Source organism: Equus asinus, chromosome 17 (genome assembly GCF_041296235.1).
Source record: "Equus asinus isolate D_3611 breed Donkey chromosome 17, EquAss-T2T_v2, whole genome shotgun sequence".
NCBI lineage: Eukaryota > Metazoa > Chordata > Mammalia > Perissodactyla > Equidae > Equus > Equus asinus.
The window spans coordinates 9,255,049-9,276,015 of NC_091806.1; the positions used below are offsets into that span (position 1 = coordinate 9,255,049).

General features: G+C 45.7%; 1 protein-coding gene across 9 annotated transcripts in view; it reads left to right on the top strand.

Annotated features, from left to right (window-relative positions):
* ALKBH3 (alkB homolog 3, alpha-ketoglutarate dependent dioxygenase) overlaps window positions 1-20,967 on the top strand; it is a 95,883-nt gene that overhangs the window by 10,587 nt on the left and 64,329 nt on the right. For all 9 annotated transcript variants that reach the window (XM_014861241.3, XM_070487564.1, XM_070487563.1 and 6 more), the window contains exons 8-9: window positions 4,645-4,854; window positions 20,186-20,284. In XM_014861241.3, the coding sequence (XP_014716727.1) occupies window positions 4,645-4,854; window positions 20,186-20,284 (309 nt within the window). The remainder of the gene's footprint in view (window positions 1-4,644; window positions 4,855-20,185; window positions 20,285-20,967) is intronic.

Below are 20,967 nucleotides of genomic sequence, written 5' to 3' on the forward strand. Positions count from 1 at the left end.
GTTCCTTCTCGTTCATTCTAGTTAATCTTTAGACCAGGATTTCTCAGCCAGGATATTATTGACGTTTTGGGCCGGATAAGTCTTTGTTGTCGGGGCTGCCCTGGGCATTGTAGGATGTTTGACTTCTACCCACGAGATGCCAGAAGCACCTCTCACCCAGTCGAGACAACCAAAAATGCCTCCGGACTTTGCCAAACACTTGCTGGGGGTGCAAAACTGCCCCTGGCTGAGAACCACTGCTCTGTGATAAACGTGAGGCGTGGAAGATCTGCTGCTGAGTAGAGGGGCTTGCGCTTTGGCGACATTCTGACAACCCTTCAAAAGAACTTTTGTAATGACAATCCTTTTATTCTAATGTAAGTAATGTGTGTTTATTTTGAAAGTTTAGAAACTGCAGATAAGCATGAAGAATATTAAGATTTTGGGTAATTCTTCTACCTGATGTTTTGGTTCCAGTCTTTTATGTTAGGCAAATATATGTAGAGAATTTTTCTATAAAAATAAAATCAATTGTGTATACTACATTTCATTTAACTATATTATTAACGTGTGTTAGTATCATTAAATACTTTTTTACAGCATCGTATTTAACAGCTGCATAGTATTCCATAATCCACATTGAATTTGAATAATTTATTCAAGAAGGCCTCTTTTGTTGGGTATTAAGGCTGTCAAATTAGAATTCTGTAATTTGAATTTGGCTGGCTCATCACTTTGTATTTATTGCTAATAGATTTACTTTATTGGTATACATCATGAACAAAATCAAAAGAGATGCCCCTTTCTTAGGTTTTTTTAAGGGGAATTCACTAATGTGTGTATATGTGTGTTGGAGGTACTCGTTTAATTTTAAAATCGTTATACGTCGAGCTTCATATCCCATAGCACAGGGGCAGAGTCAGTCGTAGGTTGTTAAAGTTCTGTGAGCCTTTGTTCAAGCTCAGTCTTACGGGAACTCTGCGTATGAAAATCAAAGAGCGCCTTGACGGCCGGGAGCCCTCCGGCTCCCTCTCCTTTCCCTCCTGTGGTCCCAGAGGCGCCTCTGTGGCCCCTGGCTCTCTACAAAGCGCTGTTGGAAGTGACTGAATAGCTCCTTTGACTTCTGCGAGGCACGCCACCTCATGCTCTTCTCCTCAGATGTCTTTTAAGGATAGAATGTCTTCAGTGAACAGTGAGATGACGCTGAATTTTAATTTAGACGTTCAGTTCTGAGGGATCTGTATATAGAGTATTGGTTGGAGAGTCTAAATTAATCCTCTAGTTCATTATCCTCTTTTTCTCTCCTTACTTCACCACCAAAAATAACCAAGAAAAAGCATATTCCCACTTAGAAACATCCTGCAGACTCGGTGTTATCATGGTGCTCAGTCCCCAAGCGCATTGGGAAGCGCTAATTAGTTTCACAGTCACATTGCAAACATGCTCCCATCCTCCTCTACATTCTTGTTTGAAGTTTATAATTCTAGCATCTCATCTTTATCTCCGTGAAAATAAGCTTAAAGTCATAAAATAGATAGCGAATACGGCTTGCTAACATTATTGTGGAATTTCACTTTGAAGTTTATCCTCTTGAACATAGTTTAGTTTAATAACATTTCTGTTTTATTGGTCTAAGTTTTGTTTGTTGTAGTTGCTGTTTATTTTTTAAAATCCTCTGTTTAGAATATAATGCTAATATCCGTAACAAGGAAACCCAGCTTTTATCATGGTTTCCACCTCACAGCAAAGCTGAGGGATCCCCACATGTGCTTCCCTGGCAGTTTTACCTGACAATAGCCATGGGATGTATTTAATAGTAATAATGTGCTTTCCTTTGCTGAACATCTGTTCCTTCACTACCAGACATAGAACGTGGCCTTTGCAGAGGCTCTCAGAAGTAGCAGTTCTTTTTTTTGTTTGTTTGAGGAAAGTTAGCCCTGAGCTAACATCTGCTGCCAATCCTCCTCTTTTTGCTGAGGAAGACTGGCCCTGAGCTAACATCCGTGCCCATCTTCCTCCACTTTATGTATGGGACGCCTGCCACAGCATGGCTTGCCAAGCAGTGCCATGTCCGCAGCTGGGATCTGAACTGGCGAACCCCGGGCTGCTGAAGCAGCACATGCTAACTTAACCACTGGGCCACCAGGCCGGCCCCAGAAGTAGCAGTTCTTCAAGTGGAATCTGTGCATCCCTGGAGGGGGTCCATGAAATCCTTTTTTGGGAATCCTCAAGGTCAAAACTATTATAATAATACTAAGACTAGATGACATTTTCACTGTGTTGAATTTGCACTGATGATACAAAAGTAGTGGTGGGTAAAACTGCTGGAGCCTTCTTAGCATGAATTAAGGCATTGTCACCAAACTGTACTGGTGATCATTGTATTCTTTTCTGCCATGCACTTCCAGTTTGAGAAAAAATTGCTGGTTTCACTTAATATCCCTTGATGAAGCAGTAAACATTATTAGTTTTATTAGATCTTGATCTTTGAGTACATGTCTTTTTAACAGTTTGATGAAACGGCAAGTATGCATAAAACCCTCCTGCTACAAACCAAGCAGGAGCTTGTCGAGGAGAAACAGTTGCGTGACTGTTTAAGCTGTAAGCTGAACTGGCTGCTTTTTTCGTGGACCATTTTTACTTGGAAGAGCAACTGGCAGACAAACTGTGGTTACTCAGACTTGAGCATTTGGCAGACGTTATCTCATAAATGAATGAAGTCAGTGGCACTTCAAGGAAAACAATGGACAGGATTTGCTACTAATGATAAAAGTTATTTTCAAGCAAAAATTAGAATTTTCGAAAAACTCATATTCACCACTTTGAGCCTGACCTCTTTCCATTACTTAGCCTTTTCTGATGAGATCAGTGGTGATATTAATGGATATGATTTTTGATACTGTATAATGAAATGCAACAGCAATTAAAAGAGTTGTATAACTCAGTGAACCAATATTTTCAAAATGGCCAGTTCTTGATGTTACAGCATCATGCAAGATGAAAGATCCATTCATACAACCCAGAGGCACTCATAACTAGAATATACAACTGTGTACTGGGGGGCTTTGGGAAGAAAAAAAAGATTGGCAACAGTTGTTAGCTCAGGTGCCAATCTTTAAAAAAAAAAATCCATTCAAAGTGCAGGCTGCACCAGTGGATTTAAATATAACAGAATATGAAAAGTTTGTTGATATGGTTTCAGATTCTACATTGCAACTAACCTTTAAGAAATCGAAGTTGAAATATAATGACCTACATCTGAAATTTGTATAATGTTATAAACCAATGTTACCTCAATAGAAAAATATTTTAATAAAAGAATAAGTAAGAAGTCAGTACTTGTTGAGTTTTGGTGTAATATCAAAGAGTATCTACAACTTTTGAAAAGGCCATAGAAGACTCCCATTTCCAACTATGTATCTCGATGAAACCTGTTTTCTTCCTATCCTTAGATGCAAACAACACATTGTAACAGATTGAATGCAGGAGCAGATATAGCAGTCAGCTCTCTTCAATTAAGCCAGACAGTAAAGAGATTTGCAAAACAGTGCCACTCGTCTTACCAAACTTTTGTATTGGAAAATAGTTATTTTTCATAAATAATATTTATGTTACCATGTAATGGGTTTGCTATGTTTTTAATGAATTAACCAATAGTTTAAAGTTTTTTCCATTTTAATTTTTAATATGGTAAATATCATTGCTGTTACCCACATAAGCAGAAGTTCCTTGGGTCCTCAAGAAGTTTTGAGTGTAAAGTTTGAGAACCACCGTCCTAAACGTAGCTCTGTAAAGCACGTGAGAGCTCTTGGAGGAAAGACCTAGAATTCTAAGAAGCCCCAACACAAGCTACGCTGGTGGTGGCTTCCAGTACAGCTAGAGGTCAGGGGTCGGAGCTTCCAGTAGCATACGTGGCAAAAGCGCGACTTCCACATGGAAGCAAATGCAAGTGCACTTGGTGCTCAGGGGCAGGACTGTGGGCCTGTTAAATCTGTAGTTCACAGCCTGTATGCTTATCAAGGCCGTGTCGTGCTTCCATTCTGTGGAGAAGAATGTTTTTCCCCTTCGGGTTCTGTTTTAGGAAGTTAGCCACTCTGGAAATATTTAATATAGTTTTAAAAAGTTAATTCTCCCATTTGTGATAACATGGGAATTGAATGAACACAGGGCCTCCCACAGGAAGGTTCTTTCGCTCCTCAGATTTCGGTCTGTATCAGCTGGCTGGCTGGCTGGCTGGCTGGCTGGCTGGCTGGCTGGCTGCCTGACAGCTGTGGTGGCAAACCAGACTTGGGCTCCACTCACCACCTTCTCGACCACCTACCGAGGTGCCTGCCCTGAGGGTATCGATAGCTGCCATGTTGCGAGAGTCATGGATTTCACATGGCACGGATGGGATGGGTAGATAGGCCTGGGTCTCATGACATGACTCAACCAAATTTAGTACCTTAATAGAATTACAGAGGTCAGCTTGCTTCAAAACAGAAATAGTGGGAGGGAATTAAACTACTCTTCTTGGCTTGTGCTTATTGCATAAAAGTGGTTTGCTTATTCCATGCCCATGTTTATAATTTGACTGATTTTGCACTTTCTTTCTATTTTTCCCCCTGGCTGCCACCTTGCGTCATTTGTGAACCGTCTGCCCATTTCTTGGCCTGTTGACTGCAGTGGCATCCTGTGCTTCTCACACTGAAGAGCCAAATTGAAGAGAACACCGGTCACACTTTCAACTCACTGCTCTGCAATCTTTACCGAAATGAGAAGGACAGTGTGGACTGGCATAGTGATGACGAACCCTCGCTGGGGAGGTGCCCCGTCATTGCTTCACTCAGTTTTGGGGCCACACGCATCTTTGAGATGAGAAAGAAGCCCCCACCAGTGAGTATTCTCTCTTTTTTTAATATCCTTCCTGCCTCCTATTATTCTGTGAAAAAAGGAGCTCTACTTTACAAATAGGAGCTACAAAGCTCCTATTTTCAGATTTAGAGGATAGGAGTATGTGTTTTGTTGATGAAACGTTTTCAACTGATTGCTTACCCTGTGGTTCACTTTTGACTCCCAGAGTGCCCATTCGTTCATTTACTTACCCAGCAGAAATTGCCTGCCACCTGCCAGGCGCTGAGGCTCTTCTTTTGGCAGAAAGGACAGATACAGTTCCTTTCCTCGTGGGGCCAGGGGTAGACAGGTATTACTAATTACTCAAATAATTGCAATTGCGAAAAATTCTCTGAAGGACAACTTATAAAGGGAGGCTCCATCCGGGGGGCCAGGAAGGGAAAGGAAGGAAGCTCAAAGAGGATGCTCCTGAGGAAGCCTTTATTTTAAGTAGGTGTTCTTCACAGCACCGTTGCCACTTTCCTGTGAGGGCCTGCCGTGCGTCCTCATCGCCTTCCTAGCCGTCTCCTGAGATATAGCTACCTCTGCAGTTCTTTCGGAGACAGGAAGTTCACGCCAGATTAGCAGAGGTGGTGGTCTGTCCAAGTTCAGGTCCAGAAGCGGCGATGAAACGGGCTGTGTAATCCCTTCAGTTCTCCATCCCACCTCTTCCTGTATGACGTGACAGTTGAGGCGCACCAGGCTGTTAATTTTTTTAAATCAAAAAGTGTGGAACCTCAGGCCTGAGATGGGTAGAAAGATGCTGGGAACTCTAAGGAAAGAGCAAACCTCTACCAGATCTTCTCTTTTCCAGGGTTTGGGTCTTTTTCCAGCAAGGTTCCCAATCATTCAGCTGACGACATTGAACCAGCCCCAGCCAGCATGGAGGGCCTGCAAGGCTGTGTTTTGAAGAATCCGGACCACATAATCGTTAGTCAGTCACTGCTAGTGTCTGCCCTTCGTCAGATATGCTTCTCTAAGAAGCGTTGATGGACAGGGCTCTATTCCTGCCGTGTAGTGGGTTTCCAGGCCTGGTGTTCTGAAGCATATTGTGTCGTTTTGCATGTATGCCATTGAGCGCCTTTTGCTGGTAAGCTTCCCATTGGTTAGGTTCTCTCTGCTTTTGCTGACACGGCACCGTTGGTCTGTGTCAGCAGGGGATTGCGAGTTGCAGGGACTTGTTGAGGAGCCTTTGCAGTTTCCCGGGCAATCAGCCTTCCTTGTACCAGGGAGGACCACGCAAGAAGCAGACTCCCCAGCCTTGCCATGCCCTTTACGTATGGTTATGCTCTTCCACGCAGGCTGCCCCTCAGTTAAATCCCAAGTTCACATGTGTGAAGAATTCATCCTGCCCTCGCTAAGACTCCTTTCCGTGATTGGAGAGAAGCACCGCCTGTCTCATTTTTAAGTTCACACCCTCTTCTCAAGCCAGACATGTGGAACCCCAGCAATCGCCACGCGTGGGGTGGGAGCTGGGGCCGTAGCAGTGAGTAAGATGAAGTCGTCTTCGCCCCTCTAGAGTTCGTGATCTGACACATTAGTGCTCTGCCTTCCGGAGTTACCCTTCCATCCTTTCGGTCAGCAGACAGGCTCTAGTAGGTGCAGTGTAATCTGCGCTGTAATCCCAGTCTCCAGTTCTCTGCAGTTAGTTTCTTGGTCGCCAGATCTTTAAGTATTCAGTTACTGTTTCTTCACACACGTACATTGGCCACCACCCCCTTTTAAAAAACGTTTTGGCCTATTTATAGATTTGAAGCTGAAGAATTCCCAGAGCATGCTTTCTGGATAATTAGTTTTACTGTATGAGCAGTTTCCAACCATTGAACGTTAGGAGTGTTCTGGTGCCCAGAATACCCCCCATTTCTCTTCCCCTCCAGGCAGCTGAAGGGCTTCATTTTCTCATATAAAACATTGTTCATGGTGATCAAGAGCCATTTCTTGGTAATATACTTCAGTTATGTTATAGGTTAATACGTGGATGGAGAATATAATTACCACGGAGCGTCGTTTCTGAGGGCAGCCATTTGAAACAAAATCCCTCTGTAAGAGAGAGACTGTCCGTGCTGGAGCTTTCTCTTCTCAAGGCTTCCTGGAGGCGGTTTTGATCACTGAGTCACCGTGCAGGCCGTGAAACCCCAAAAATGTGGTTAAGTCCCTTTAATTACCTGCTAGAATCAAGGGAATCTGCCCTATAACTGTGGTACCTGATTTGGTAAAAATACAGATCTGATAAGTAAGAAAATTTGTCTGAGACCTTGAAACAAAGTTGGCTGGGGAGACGGATTTGGGCAGAAGTGTAAATGTGTTAGTACCTCGGGTTATTGACTCTGATTTGGTTTCCTGTGCAGTCTTAACTAGATCGAGTTTGGTGCAGTTGTTTATCTCTTCAATCCTGGCTGTTAAGATGGAGAAATTGAATGTTAATATATTTGAAATTATAAGCACGCGTTAGTGAATACAGTTTAAAAATGACTTTTTCCCCCAGAACCTGTAAGGCCCATTCTGGGGTAAACGAGACCCAAGTTTCCACTTTTGGAAAGGCTCCTTCAAGTTTCTTTAACAGATTCCAAAAATCTAGGGCTCCACAAGTCTAGCTAAACCAGAAGTACAGAAGCCTTTCTTTGAGTTGACAGCCTCGGAAATGTATCTCAGAATACATCATCTTTATCTTGTTACAATGATCTCTTTCCCAAAGGATTGAAAGGAAGTGGTGGTTGTAAATCTGTCTACTTTTCTTTCTGAACTCCGGTGATAGCTCTGAGAACAAGACTCATGATTCATACAACCCAAGGTAAAAGCATAGATTAAAAAGTACAAATTAGCTTAGTCTTCCGTGTGGGATTTGTAGGAGTCTGACTTTCTGTGACTCTGAGGGACCTATCCTGGTGTGCCACTAGAGATTGTGCTTTTCATGTCTGTCAACAAGACATTTGGAGCGTGCCAGAGGCCGCGGGAGGGAATCTCTTTCAAACGCAAGTGAGCGTTAACCTCTCGGAGGAGAAGCAAATACCTGTTTGACCCAAGTCAGAGTTTCTCATCTAGAGCTGACAGCAGACTCATGAGATTTTCTGCTCTTCATTCAAGTATGCGGTTTTGAGACAGAAAAGCATCTGTTCGGGGCCGGTTTCAAAGAGAATCGTCTTTTTTACCTTCAGACGCCTCCACCCCTCAGCAGCGGCATGGCCTGCTGTCCGGCGCCTCGGGCAGGTCTCTGTGGCTGGGGATCCGAGAGCTGCCCCAGTGCCACACTCTGCATTCTGGGCTGAGATGGGGTGACGTGTTTCCTCGGCACCAGGGCCTGTGACTCAGGCGCTTGTCTGTCAGCTCCATGTGTGCATCATCCCCAAGGTCAAACATTTCACTCCTCCAGGCGCCCTCCTTTTTACACGGTCCTCGTCCAAGTCTGCCAACTCCCACTCATTCATTTTGACTTGGGAGTAAATCACCATTTCCTTCGGTGATAATAAGGTACTGTGGGCACAGTAGACCTGACTCATCTTGCTCTCCCATTCACCCCATCCCTTCTTTTGTTAATTGAGTTAACGACTGAGTGAATAGCACCCTATTTATCTTCTGGCCAATATCAGAATATACTGTCTTAAGACAGAAGTAAAACTTACCAAATATACTTGAGCAGGCATTTTTTAGAAACCAAGAACCTTTTTTATTCTACCAAGCTGGGCTCATTAAAGCTTTGCAACACTCCTGTCCCAAACCCCATTATACTTTGCAAACTGCATCACGTCCCTGTTGTAAAGATTAGTCTGGTTCCTTTCCCAGCTAGCTTTAATTCTATACTGAAAAACAAGCTGGAGAAGGAACCACAAAAGCCATTTGGCAGGCTGCTATTTCTCTGTCAGTTACCATGGAAACAGTGATGGCTGAGTTGGGGGGGTGGTTATTAGGTAATAGCAGGAAGTTTGTGATGCACTGGAGGTTTAGATCCCCCAAGCCTTGTTTTTCTAGAAAATTATCCATGAATAAGCTCTGTTCTTCAGCTGAATCCTGAAAATATGAGGGGCTTCTGTCCCCCTCAGGGCTATTGAGTTGAGGCAAGTTGGGCATTTCTCTAATCGCTCCTCTCTCGAGCACCTTCTGAAGGATGTGAACCCTTTCACATCACCAGGAGAGATGGTTGTAAACCCACTGCTGACAGCAGAGGCTCTGAGAGCTCCCAGTGAATTGGAGCTCCTGGTGCCTCCCTTGCTAATTGGTTTTTACACACTACTGGGGAGAGCAGAGTAGGAAAAGGTTGGTTTGATCATAAATACTGATATATTCCAGGACTTCAGAAAAAATTAGGATATTGGAATCCAAAATAGTATAATAGTGACTAGCTTACCTTTGAAAATTGGATAAGCTAGACTGTAGTGTTTGACCCTCCCCTCAGCCAGCACCCCCACTGCTGCTGTGCCAGTCATCCGCACTTCCTAGTCCGTCTCTGATTACAGCAGCTGCTCGGAGGGACTGCAGGCAGTGCTGGAAAGAAGTTGTTGATAACCATCGTCTTTTTAATACATGCCCTAATGAAATGTAGCAAATTAGGTTTTGTTTCCTGTTTCTGTCCCTGATGTTGGTAAAAAGCACCTGTCCACCTCATTTATACTTACTCCTTGTTTGTAAATGGAGATGATAATTGGTAGCTCCTTCATGGGAGTAACAGAAAAGTTCCCCCATGAAAGACACTGTGACAGTTGTCGCAGTGATCAGTGAGTCTGTGAGCTGTTGTAGATGCTAGATGCCATGGGGACTTTCCACATGTGGAAATCGAGGAAGGAAATGAATAGCCGTGAGGCCAAACTCCAAGATTCCCTTGACCTGTGCAATGGCCTTCATGGAGGGAGGAAGGGCGACGCAGGGAGGGTGAAGTAGCCTGCGGAGCAGGAGTGGTGACTGAGTTTCGAGCTCCTGTCTGCATCATGGAATGGTTTGGAGAGTGTGAATGGGTAAACAAATGTGCACATGTTTAAGCGCATAAAGATAAGCAGTCCTGGTAGGACTTGAATCATTTTCAGACTCGAGATCCTTTGGGAGTCGGAATCATCCTTTGCTTCCTTGGGGCCTTGTCATAGGCTAGAATCCATGCCCTGCCTCCCGCTGGGAGGAATGAACTTCTGCACAGAGCCTCCCAGTTTTGCCTTGCCACTGACAGTGCCCTTAGTCTCGGGAGAACAGCCTTTTCCACAGCAATTCGTCATTTTCGTGTGTGCTGTCATTCAGTCTGGGGCCTCCTTGCAGACTTGTCTTTTTCAAACCTTGTCCCAGCAGTAGTTTTCTTCTCCCCTTTGCCATACTCTTAAAATCTACTCCTAAGCCTTTTGATGATTTTCTCATCTTTCACAAGTCACATTTTCATGGGGGGGCTGCTTAGCTGAGGCAGGAAAAGCTTGGTGAGTCTGGGGAAGGAGAAGGAGGGTCCGCACTGGAGCAGAGTGAGCAGGTGATGAGATGGGGAAGGCGGGTGGGGGCCAGACGGTGCAGAGACTCGGGGCTTCAGGAGGGTGTGGGGTTTAAGTCCAGCAAGAAGCCACTGAAGTATGTTAAGCAGAAGAGTGACAAGATCTGGTTGATAATTTTACAAGGTCAGTTGCTACTGTGTGGAACCTGGATTAGAAAGGAGCAAGAGAAGAAGCCAGGAGACGAATTGGAGACTGTGAATACCTTTTAGGTACCTACGACGAAGGCGGAGAAGGAGACAGTGGATGGAGCTCAGAGAGCAGGGGTTTTTAAGAGAGGCATGAGATTGATGGTCTGAAAGCGTTAATGAGGAATGTCACCTGGCTCTGAGATCTGCTGGTGGTGAGAGACATGATCACCTTCCATGTGAGAGGGTTCCAGGGAATTTGGGATCTTCTGGAGATAGCAAGGCTTCAGCTAGGACAAGGAGGTAAAGAGAGCTTTCAGAGCACATGTGGTTGAGGACCTAGGGGTGTTTGCTCATCACTGGTGGGAATTCCAAAGGACACTGGAAGGGTGCAGGAGCGAGAGAGCGTAGGGATTGCGTCTGATCACATGTGTCAAGGAATGGTTTGGGAATGAGTGTTCTGTTTTTACTAGAGGACTGGAGAACCTCACACTTTTGCTGGTGACTGGGGTTGGCTGGATGTCAGGCATGGTGGAATTTGGTCTCATAGGCTCTCAGAGGAAGGAGAACATTTGTTTCTGGTGCTGTCGTCTTGGGTGGAAGCTCTTTCAAGATAGCAGTTCCTTAAGTTGCATTTCTTGAAATATTTTATTACCAAGAATGGAATCTTCATTACATTGTCTTCTGGTTTCAGATGCATGTTCAGTGTAGTTAGAATGGCTGTGGCAGTGAGTGTAAAGCAAGTTTGTTTTTGAATAAATCCAGTCCCTTTTCACCCCCATCCTACCCCCAGGACTATATCAACAACAAATCTAACAACAGGCACCGTCAGCAGCTGTCTCCCTTTAAACATCATTTGCCTTTCCACGGGCCCAGCCTGCTAGTTGGGTCTGCGGGGCTGAGTTTAGATGCCTGCGGAGAGAGCTTCTGCTGCACTGGACAGTTGCCCAGACCTCCCACACCCTCTGCTGTCAGTGAGGCCTTGGTGAGGGCCTGCTTCGTTGAGCTGTTGGGATCACTGCGTGTGCCCAGGATAGGATGGCTGATTGCACAGGCCAGGCCCCTGTGCCTAGTATTCTTGCTCACCTCACCAGAACCTTCCATGCCAAATCAGTATAAAAACTAGGAAGGAGTTTGATAAAACCCAAAGATTTGTGTGTGGCGAGTGAGTTTAAATCCATTTTGAACAGATAACCTCAGTGATTTCACATCTAGGCTTTTCCAGCTAGCCTCTGACTTTAGCAGATCTTATTTCAGAAACAGCTGCTTCTCTTTTTAAAGTAATGTATTTCAGATCGATGCTGAGGATGCCATCATTTATAATATGCTCTGAGTCAGCAGAATAACTCTGTGGATATGACTTTGTGGGGTCCTAGCTTTATTCTCTTTCCGTAATTTCCACAACTAATATGTTTTGTTTATGTCAGATTTAGAAAATGTGTTACCGCTATGAACAGCAAGGCTGGCTGTGTGCTTGCGTCGGCTCTATAGGCACAACTTTGTAGTCCAAATATAGCTGCAGGCTTAGAGGGTCCATGAAGCAGTCGAGAAGCCAGCCAGGTTCTCAAGGGCAAGGCAGCACCACAAATTGATTGGGAAGACACGCTGAAAAGAAATGATTAAAAAAAAAAGTGGTGTGGTGGCTGGACGTTATTGGCACAGTTGGAAGTTGGGAGCTAGGGCAGGTAAAGGGACAGTGGCCTTCAGCAGATTAAGGAGCCGTGGCACAGGCTCTCATTTAGTTCTCACATGTCATCTCAGTCTGCACAAAGCCGTGACCGTACTTGTCGAGCAGCTCACCATGTATCTGATTCTTGGACCAGAGATCTGAGGGAGTCCCTGTATTACCTGTTACCATCTGGAGAAAACCTTTGCTTTGACCCTGCAGATATTCTGACTAACATGTTGGGTTTTTTCTTGCTTTTGAAGCACAAATTCTGGAATAAGCTGTCTACACCTGCAGTTTCTCTTGCCTCACAGCTTAACTCACTCTTAAAACACCTGCTCTCTAGATCCATCCCCGCCCCTCTGCTAACACTGACACCGTGGTCCTAAAGAGCACATGCCCTGGCCTTTTCTCAATCATCGTTCTCTTCTTCCTTGTCATCTTGGTCACCAGTATCCATCATCTCTCTGGTTGACACTCAACCTTCTATTAGCTGCCTTTTCTTTCTCCTGTTGGCTTCTGAGATACTGTATTATTTTAGCTCTTCTCACACTTTTCTCATTGCTACTTCTCTGCATCCTTTGAGGGTTTTTTGCTTACATTCAACCCCTTAAATATGGATATTCAAGATTATCTTTGATTCTGTTATCTTTGTCTACATTATTTTTAGGAAATTATGAACTGACAGTAGATTATAAACGCTATAAGGGCAAGGCCCATATCATGTCCCAAGCATTTAGGACTGTGTGTGTGTGTGTATTTTGATTGAATAAGTAAATAAATAGAATGTCGTTTGTTCTTGCTCCTCCTTTGGTGGAGTGATTTCTGAATCTCTTATCCGCAGCTTTGACTTTTATCCCAAGTTCTAGTTCATCGCTTTGTACATGTTCAGGAGGCATGTGACTTCTAACCTGAAATCGTAAAACCAGGTTTATTAGTGTTCTCTCAGAAAACTCCACAATCCTGCTGCTGGTAGGTGCATTTATGATTGTGATAGCACTATTCTCTTGGTCAGGTTCACAGCATCAGTTATTTTCAGCTCTTCCCTGTTCTCTTATTTTAATTGTTTCAATTCCCAAGTCGTCTTAATTCTTTCTTGAAGTGTCTGAAAAACTCACCCCTCTCACAGCGGCCATCTTGCTCCCAGGCTCTTCTCACCGCATGTCTAAGAGACTAAAAGGACCTTTTCCACCCTGATGTCCTTAATTCCAATCTCTTCTCCCTCAGTTCTGTCTGATACCCAGATGCCAGATATTTTCAGGAAGAGTTCATTTTCTCTCCTCTCTCCTCCCTCCCCCAACCCAATATTCAGTGAGCGTCTACGGTGTGTCAGGTATTGTGCCCGGCTCTGGGCTGTAGCAGCGAACATGACCTATATGGGCCCTGCCCTCGTGGAGGTCACAGGAGCTAGACTGTCATAAATGAGTGGAGAGGAATAGCTACACTTGTGGTGGAGCTCTGGCACGTGGGCTATATTCTAAGTGCAGTGGGAATGAATGAGGCTGCGACACGATCTGGTTCATATTTTGAAGATCACTCTGGCTGCCGTGTGAAGAACAGTTTGGGAGAGGGAGAGCAGGCGATGCGATAACAGGGTGGTGCAGGATTCTCAGTGGGATGCCGCTGGGCGGACCAAGATGGCGGCACTGAGCGCAAGAGAAGGGAATGCATTTGAGGTTTGTTTTTGAGGGTGAATCAACAGAAGTGGCCGGTGAGACTTCAGACGTGAGGCTGAGAATCAGGAGTGACTCCCGGTTTCCGGCTTGAGCAGTGGTGGATGGAGGTGCTGTTTACTCAGACGCGGGGGGAGCGGTGGTCTTTCTTCGACTTTGGCCTTGTTGAAGGCAGGTTGGAGAGTTCCTTCTTCTCCGTGCTGGTTCGAGGTGCCCGAGCCTTCCTGGTGTGAAGCGGGCCATTGGCTGTGTAAGTGGGGCTCAGATGACAGGCCTCTGCCAGACATACCCTGGGGGAATCGTCCACATAGCAACAGCGAAGCGAGAATGGTAAATAACAGGCGGGCAGTGCTGACCTGCCTGCTCTCTTCTCGGGGCCTTACGTTCAGTCTCCAGTGAGCTCGGGAGGCCAGCTGCTCTTACCCTCACTGTACAGATGAGGCGGCCAAGGCACCCTGCCCAGCCTGGCTCCAACAGCTGTTCATTGAGTTGAATTGAAACTAATAATAGCAATAATATGTCCAGCTATGGAATTGCACAGTATCCTTCAGGGCAAAAGAATAGGGAAAGAGGAGCAGAGGGCCAAGATGGGGCTCGCTGCTGTCATCACGGTGTTTCCAGCTCAGAAGCCTTTCTGGGCTCCTCCTGGAAGAAATGATAACATGTAGACTCCTCGCCAGACTGTCCGGTCCTCTCATCCTCGATGTCCAGCCTCCATTGGCCTCGCCCTGTTCCTGGGCGATTGCACCCTTCTGCTAAGTCATCTCGTGCTCCCCAGGCGTGCTCTCCACCTCTCATTACCTCAGTCTCCTCCAGGCTTCAAGGGCCTGCTGTCGCCTCCAGTGCAGAAACTAATAATAGTTCCTGCGTGTCAAGTGCTTCCTGAGAGCCTGGGAAATGAGGACCAGTAGCAGGCTTCTGCCTTGTTTTTTTGTCCTTTCTGCTCATTTGTGTTTTGTTTTTATAAGCATCTTCTTTGTAAAAAGATGGAAAGTTTTTTTTAGGTAAGTAGCTCATTTAAGGGATCAGAGGTGACTTGGAAATGAAATGTCTCATTATTGACTGAAATCGTTAATTTGGAAGCATATTTTGCTTTGAATGGCCTTTTCTGATGGAGCTGGGGTCACTGAGATTAAGAATATGATACTTGAAGGTGAAGTGCATATGTGTCCTGAGCTTTTTATCAGGCACTACCATGTGGAATGGCAAAGGGGGATCAAAGAAGCCCAGCAGATGACCTCTGGCCTTGTTTGGGATGCTTTGGGAGCATCTGGCCAGACAGGACTACAGGACATGGGCATAAAGGAAGGAGTCACGTGGTGGGCTCCTCAGCAGCGCAGTTGGGTAGCTCTTAAGCTCAATCTGGTCCCAGACTTGTTTTGTTTATACTGCCCAGTGTTTTTAAAGAAACTGAATTAGTTGCCCAAATTTATAACTCAGGAGATTTTACATCAAAATCCCATTTATCAGCTTCCCTGGAACAGCCAGGCAATCAGGCATCCTGGGGGAAGAGTGAGCTGGAGCTGTGGAGTGGCTGCCGCCTGTTTGCAGGCCCCGTGTTCTCCATGTCTCCATGGCCCCCACTCCCCGCTGCATTGCGTCCAGCCCATGGCCCTCATTCATGCTACTTGCTGATGTCTGTGATCCTTACAGTATAGTCAGGGTGCCAAATAATTAGGACAGGAGATACTACAGGATTTTGGAAGGAATGGAGATCACTTTGGAGAGCCCAGTACAGTGGAAAGAATACAGGCGTTAGAGCCAGGCAGATCTGCGTTCGAATGCTAGCCCTGCCTGCCTCCCGCCAGCCCTTTGTCTTAGAAATGTACTTTCCCTCCATCTGCCCTTGCTTGGGATGAGATGGAAAGTATGGGCTCCCTTGCAGCGCTGTAGTGAGAACGAGCAGTACCGTATGTACAGTACCGAACGTGCCTGGCCCCTGAGCAGCGGACCTCATGGTGAGCCCAACGAAAAAGGCCCACAGGATGCCTCGGGTTAGGTACCTGGAGATTGTTATAAAAAGAAGCCTTGGGGCTGGCCCGGGCGTGTAGTGGTTAAGTTCGCACGCTCTGCTTTGGTGGCCCAGGGTTCGCAGGTTCATATCCTGGGCGCAGACAGTAGTACTCATCAGGCCACACTGTGGTGGCGTCCCACGTAAAATAGATGTTAGCTCAGCCACAGTCTTCCTCACACACACACACACACACGAAGCCTGCAAGCCAACTCCAGCTGGATTGAAGAGTTAAATCTAAAATATGGAGACTCTTTTTGTTTTTTAACTAAAAGGCAGTTGTATATTTAACTTTGCTCAGGATGGGAAAGACTTTCTAAGCATGAAAACCATGAAGGAGAGCCAAAGAAAGGTCAGTAGAGTTGACTCTAAAAATTTTTGAGCTACTCTATGTTAAATATCATAAACGCAGTGACAAGGCAAATACCAAGTGAGAAAAATATTAGCAGAAAGTATGACAGACAAAGGGAGAATATCTTACTATCTACCATTATAGATCAATAAGGAAAACACTAACACCCTGTAGAAGAATGGACAGAGGGCATGTTCACAGCAGAAAAATGTCAACAGCACACAGGCACGTGAAAACTGTTGAATGGGGGTCGTCATTCAAGAACTCTACGTTTGAAGAATGAGTTGCCATTTCTCCCTAATTTTTTTCTCCTTGTCAATTGATAATGGTCAGTATTAGTGATGTAGCCAGAAGATCAGTACTGTTGCATTTTCCTGATGGAATTATAAATTGCCACAACCGTCTTAAGAAAGCGACTTGGTGTAAATCAAGGAACCTTAAAGTTCATACCCTTGGATCCAGTAATTCCATTTTTAAGAATATTTCCTGGAAACCTACTCAGAAATGTTTTGCCCAAGGTCCACTTGCAGTAGCTTTTTCTTTTTTCATTTTTTTTTTTTTTAGTAATACTGGTATATTAAAAACTCAGTCTCCAACCGCGTGTGCCTCCCTGCTGCATCCTGAGCGCTGGCACGGAGCCCGACATGCGCGGTGGTCAGGGAACATCTGAGTTAGAGAAGGAAGGAAATGTTGATACAGAGGAATATTATATCACCGTATTTTTAACATGTATCTTTAAGATGTAGAAAAAGCTCACAATATAACGTTAAACATGTAGAGTACACGACTGTCTGGATGGAATAGTCCCTGTGTGTGTGGTCTGAGTTCTGTGGGATTAAAGGTGGTCTTTATATTTTCTTGGTGCTTTCCGTCAGTCATCCCACGCACATTTATTGATATGTGTGAGAGGCACTGAGCATATTTCTAAAGAGCAAGACAACAGTGTCCCTGCCTCCTGGACTTTATCAGAGAGCAGGAGGGCAGACAGAGAACAAGGAATTACAGGGGTGTCATTTACTCCAGCGAACTTATGCTACGTTTATAGTAGAAAGAAAAAGTATGCTGTGATGATATTCAAGCATCGATGGTTGTAATTTCTAAGACACCTTTTTAGGATAAGAAAGGAACGATTAAGTGAAAAATCTACATAGATCTCATAGAGTGTGGAGTTACCTTTCCAATGAGAAGAAAAATGTTTAGATTTCCTGTCTGTTGGGTGGTTAGTAATGACTTAGTAAATACACCCGTATTTGGTTCCTGAATAGCGTTTTTCTGACGGAAACTGAATAGGCTGCTGTCTGGGGAGGCGGAGGTGAGTTGTGGCGCTCCGGGAAGGTCGGGCGTGCCTTGGAAATCATACTCAAGCATTCAGGTGAACTGGCTGTGGTTGGGGAGGGAATGGAAATGTTGATCAGCATTCATTTAAAAAGGTGTATTTTTTGCTTTTTCTCTCTACTTGAGAGGTTTCAGGTGTGTGGAAAACCAAGAACATCGACAACAACCGCCCCCCCCCCCATAGACTGACTGTGGCCCTGAACTCTGCTGTTTAACTGGGGTCAGGGGTGGAAAATTTTACCCTAAGCTGTGGTTTCTGTCGGGATGTGTTCTTGTTTTGTTTTGTTTGGAAGAAAGACCAGAGTAAACCAAAAGAGTTGGAGACGTGTTTGGTAACTCAGCCATGCTTGATGGCTGTGAACGCCCCCCCAAACAGCCCGGCCTGTGCTTCCACTGGCCTTATCCGTTCATCAGCTCGAGCCTTATGCTCCGCCACGTGAGCTCCTCTGGCCTTCTGCCGCTTCCTCGGTGGAAAAAGTGCATCCTGCTTGAGTCCAGGGGCGGCTCTGCAGCTGTGGGCACTCCGGCCTGCGGAAGAAGGCAGCGTTTGTGAGCTCGGTGCTGCCGGGGGAGAACGCCTTCCCTCTCTCCTGTCTGTCTCCTGCAAATCAGGAGTACCCTTTCTAAGCCAAGGGCGCAGGAAGGAACAAATGGCCACCAGCAGAGTCATGACGTCACCTGGCTCAGAGGGTGCCCTGTGCCCCGCAGGCTCCTGCGGGCACTGATTAGAGCAGCTTCCTCTGCGTGGAGGCTCACCTCTCTGCTTTTTTGGTACCACTGATGTTTATATTGGATGTAATATGTTTGAAACCAACCTGAGTGTTTCTCTCATTTGAAAACGTCGGCTCTTAGGAACGTTATGGGAAGTGTGGATCTGTCAAACGTCACTTTGCATCCGTGCTGGTAGTTCCCTCTTGCATTTGGAATTCTCTTTCACTTGCTGGATCTGCTCCAGCTTCACGTTCCCAGGTAGAATTACAGGGCTTACCCCTTCTCTCCCATTGGCCTGAGCACCCCCTCCTCCCCGGTAATGTTTTTAATGTTCTGTGAGGTCCTCGACCCAGGATCGTCTTCGTGTTGTGGTGAAGTGTGTTTCCTCTCTCCCTCATTTCGCGCTGCTGTCCCTGTGTCTGTGCTTGATTTATAGGGTCAGGCCCAGGGCATCCCCAATTGTGTGGAGGAAGTCTGTTGAACTTCCGTCTGGTAACTGACTTTACCACTCAATCCAGGAGCCTTGGGCCCTCCGATCTCACAGACGATGCCCTCCCTTCTGATAGCTTTTCTCCAGTAGGATATCCATCTCCTCTATCTGGAATGCTTATTTCAGAAAGTAACCTTTTAGTTTTCTGAGATGGAATGGGGTCACCTGAGAGCAGGGTCTCCTTCCTGCTGCTCTCTGGTTGGCTGAGGGCTCAGAGGTAAATGCTTCGGGGCTTACTTACGCCTGGAAGAGAAAAGGTGGCAGACCATTAAACTCAATCACTGAAACCAAAAGTTCCTTCAAACATTGCTTCTCTCTTCTGCCTGTAAAGGTTGTGACTGTGCTTGATGAAGTCCCTGCCAAGAGTTGGGGCCTGCAACTTAGATGTTTATGCAAGTTCGTTATGTTTTGATTGTGATTTTCCTGGGGGAAATCATTGTAAACAGTTGTGTTCTCAGAGGCATCCCTACAAGAATAAACATAAACACAGTGCTTCAGTGCAGGCAGTCCTGCAGTAACCGGGATGTAATCCCGTGCATTGGAATCGAAGCAGATGACTAGATGGATCTGCCCAGAATGGAGGTGAAGAAATGAGGAAGCTCAGGCTGTCCTGGTCTCGACTCCCGACGTGCTCTTTGCTGCTGTGAGCAGGGAGCTGTCTGATGCACCTCTTTGTCAGCTGTGAAGGAGTGACACCACCTGTTGCTCTTTTGCAGGCCGTGCTGTGAAGCCTCATACAGCATCGGCCATGAGTTGACAGCTCTCGGGACGAAAGGGTGCTGTAAATGCCAGGCCTTTGTATCCCAAGCGTTCAGGAGTTGCAACCCATTCTCAAAGGTTTACACAGGCAGTCTCAGCTTGGCAACACTGTCCTGGTCAAGCCAGGGCTCCCTTCTTTGAGAAAATCTTGCTGTTGACTGTTCTGGAAAGAAACAAGAATATATCTCCAAAATACCAAAGTACCTATAGGCGGAGTCATGACCAGTTTTAACGTAGGTACCGATTAGTGGATTAGCACAGATTATGACAAGGTGATCAGAACTCAGCACACCGTCTCTTGTTTAAAAGCCCATTTTCCCACACTGACTATGTCACAGCATAAGGCAGATGTGAAGAGTTCTTGTAAAAATGACTTTTAATTCCTTCATAGGCCAGAATGGGCCTGCATTTCTCCGCGTTTCGGCTGCTGACAACATTAGTAATAATAGCTGGCACTCATACCAGACTTAGTATGTGCCGGTCTCCAAGTGACTTCCACGCACTGTTTCACTTGAGGCTCAGCACAGCCCTGTGTGGCAGGCACTCTCCTCATCCCCACTTTACAGATCAGTAAATTAAGGTACAGAGAGGTGAAACACCTTGCCTAAGGCCACACAGCAGCCCATGCAGAGCCAGGGAAGAACCCCTGCCGTCTGGCTGAGTAGAGGTTTACATCTCTCTGACCTGTGTCACCTTCTGTTGTGTCTTGATCACACAAGCAAAAAGTTCAGTGCAATGAACGCTGTTTTCCAGGAGGAGAACGGAGACTACACGTATGTGGAGAGAGTGAAGATCCCCTTGGATCATGGGACCCTGCTGATCATGGAAGGAGCCACCCAAGCTGACTGGCAGGTGAGGGTGTGCAAGTCACATGGGTTCACTCTCATCGGGGTATGGTGTCCTGACTGGCTTACGATGTTCATTTCTCTAGTAAACGTGGTGAAAAGCAACTTGCTTTTCTAATGAACAGGAAGCGATAAAGTGACGACATTTCCAGAGAGTTTCGGTGCTACTGCCAATCGGAATGTCTCTCTGCAGCAGCGTGTCTGATAGCACTTTCTGTGATGAGGGAAATGGTTTTATCCATGCAGCCCAGTGTAGTAGCCACAAGACACATCCGACTGTGGTCTCTGGAAATGTGGCTGGTGTGCTGAAGAACTGAATTTTCAATTGATTTAAGTAGCGTCAGGTGGCCAGTGGCTGGCCTATTGGGTCGCACAGCTCCACAGCGTAGGCCAGGCCGTTGTAAAGCCAGCTCATTTTTAAGGTATGAAAATTAATGTAAGAACACCTAACATGCAAGTGGAATCTCATACTCTCTTTGGTCTCAGCCATGGATGTGTTTTCCTATGAGATTTGGAAAAAAGGCCGGAAGCAGAGAGGAAAAGCAGCAGTGAGAACCGGTGAAACTCTCTCTGCCAGGGGGATGGTGTGTTGTCGTGAGGGTGGGTGTGGGCTCATTTCAGAGAAGGAGACCTTTCTCCACAGGCCTTTAAAGGGCTTGTTGCTGCTCATTAAAGGGGGGATAAAATCAA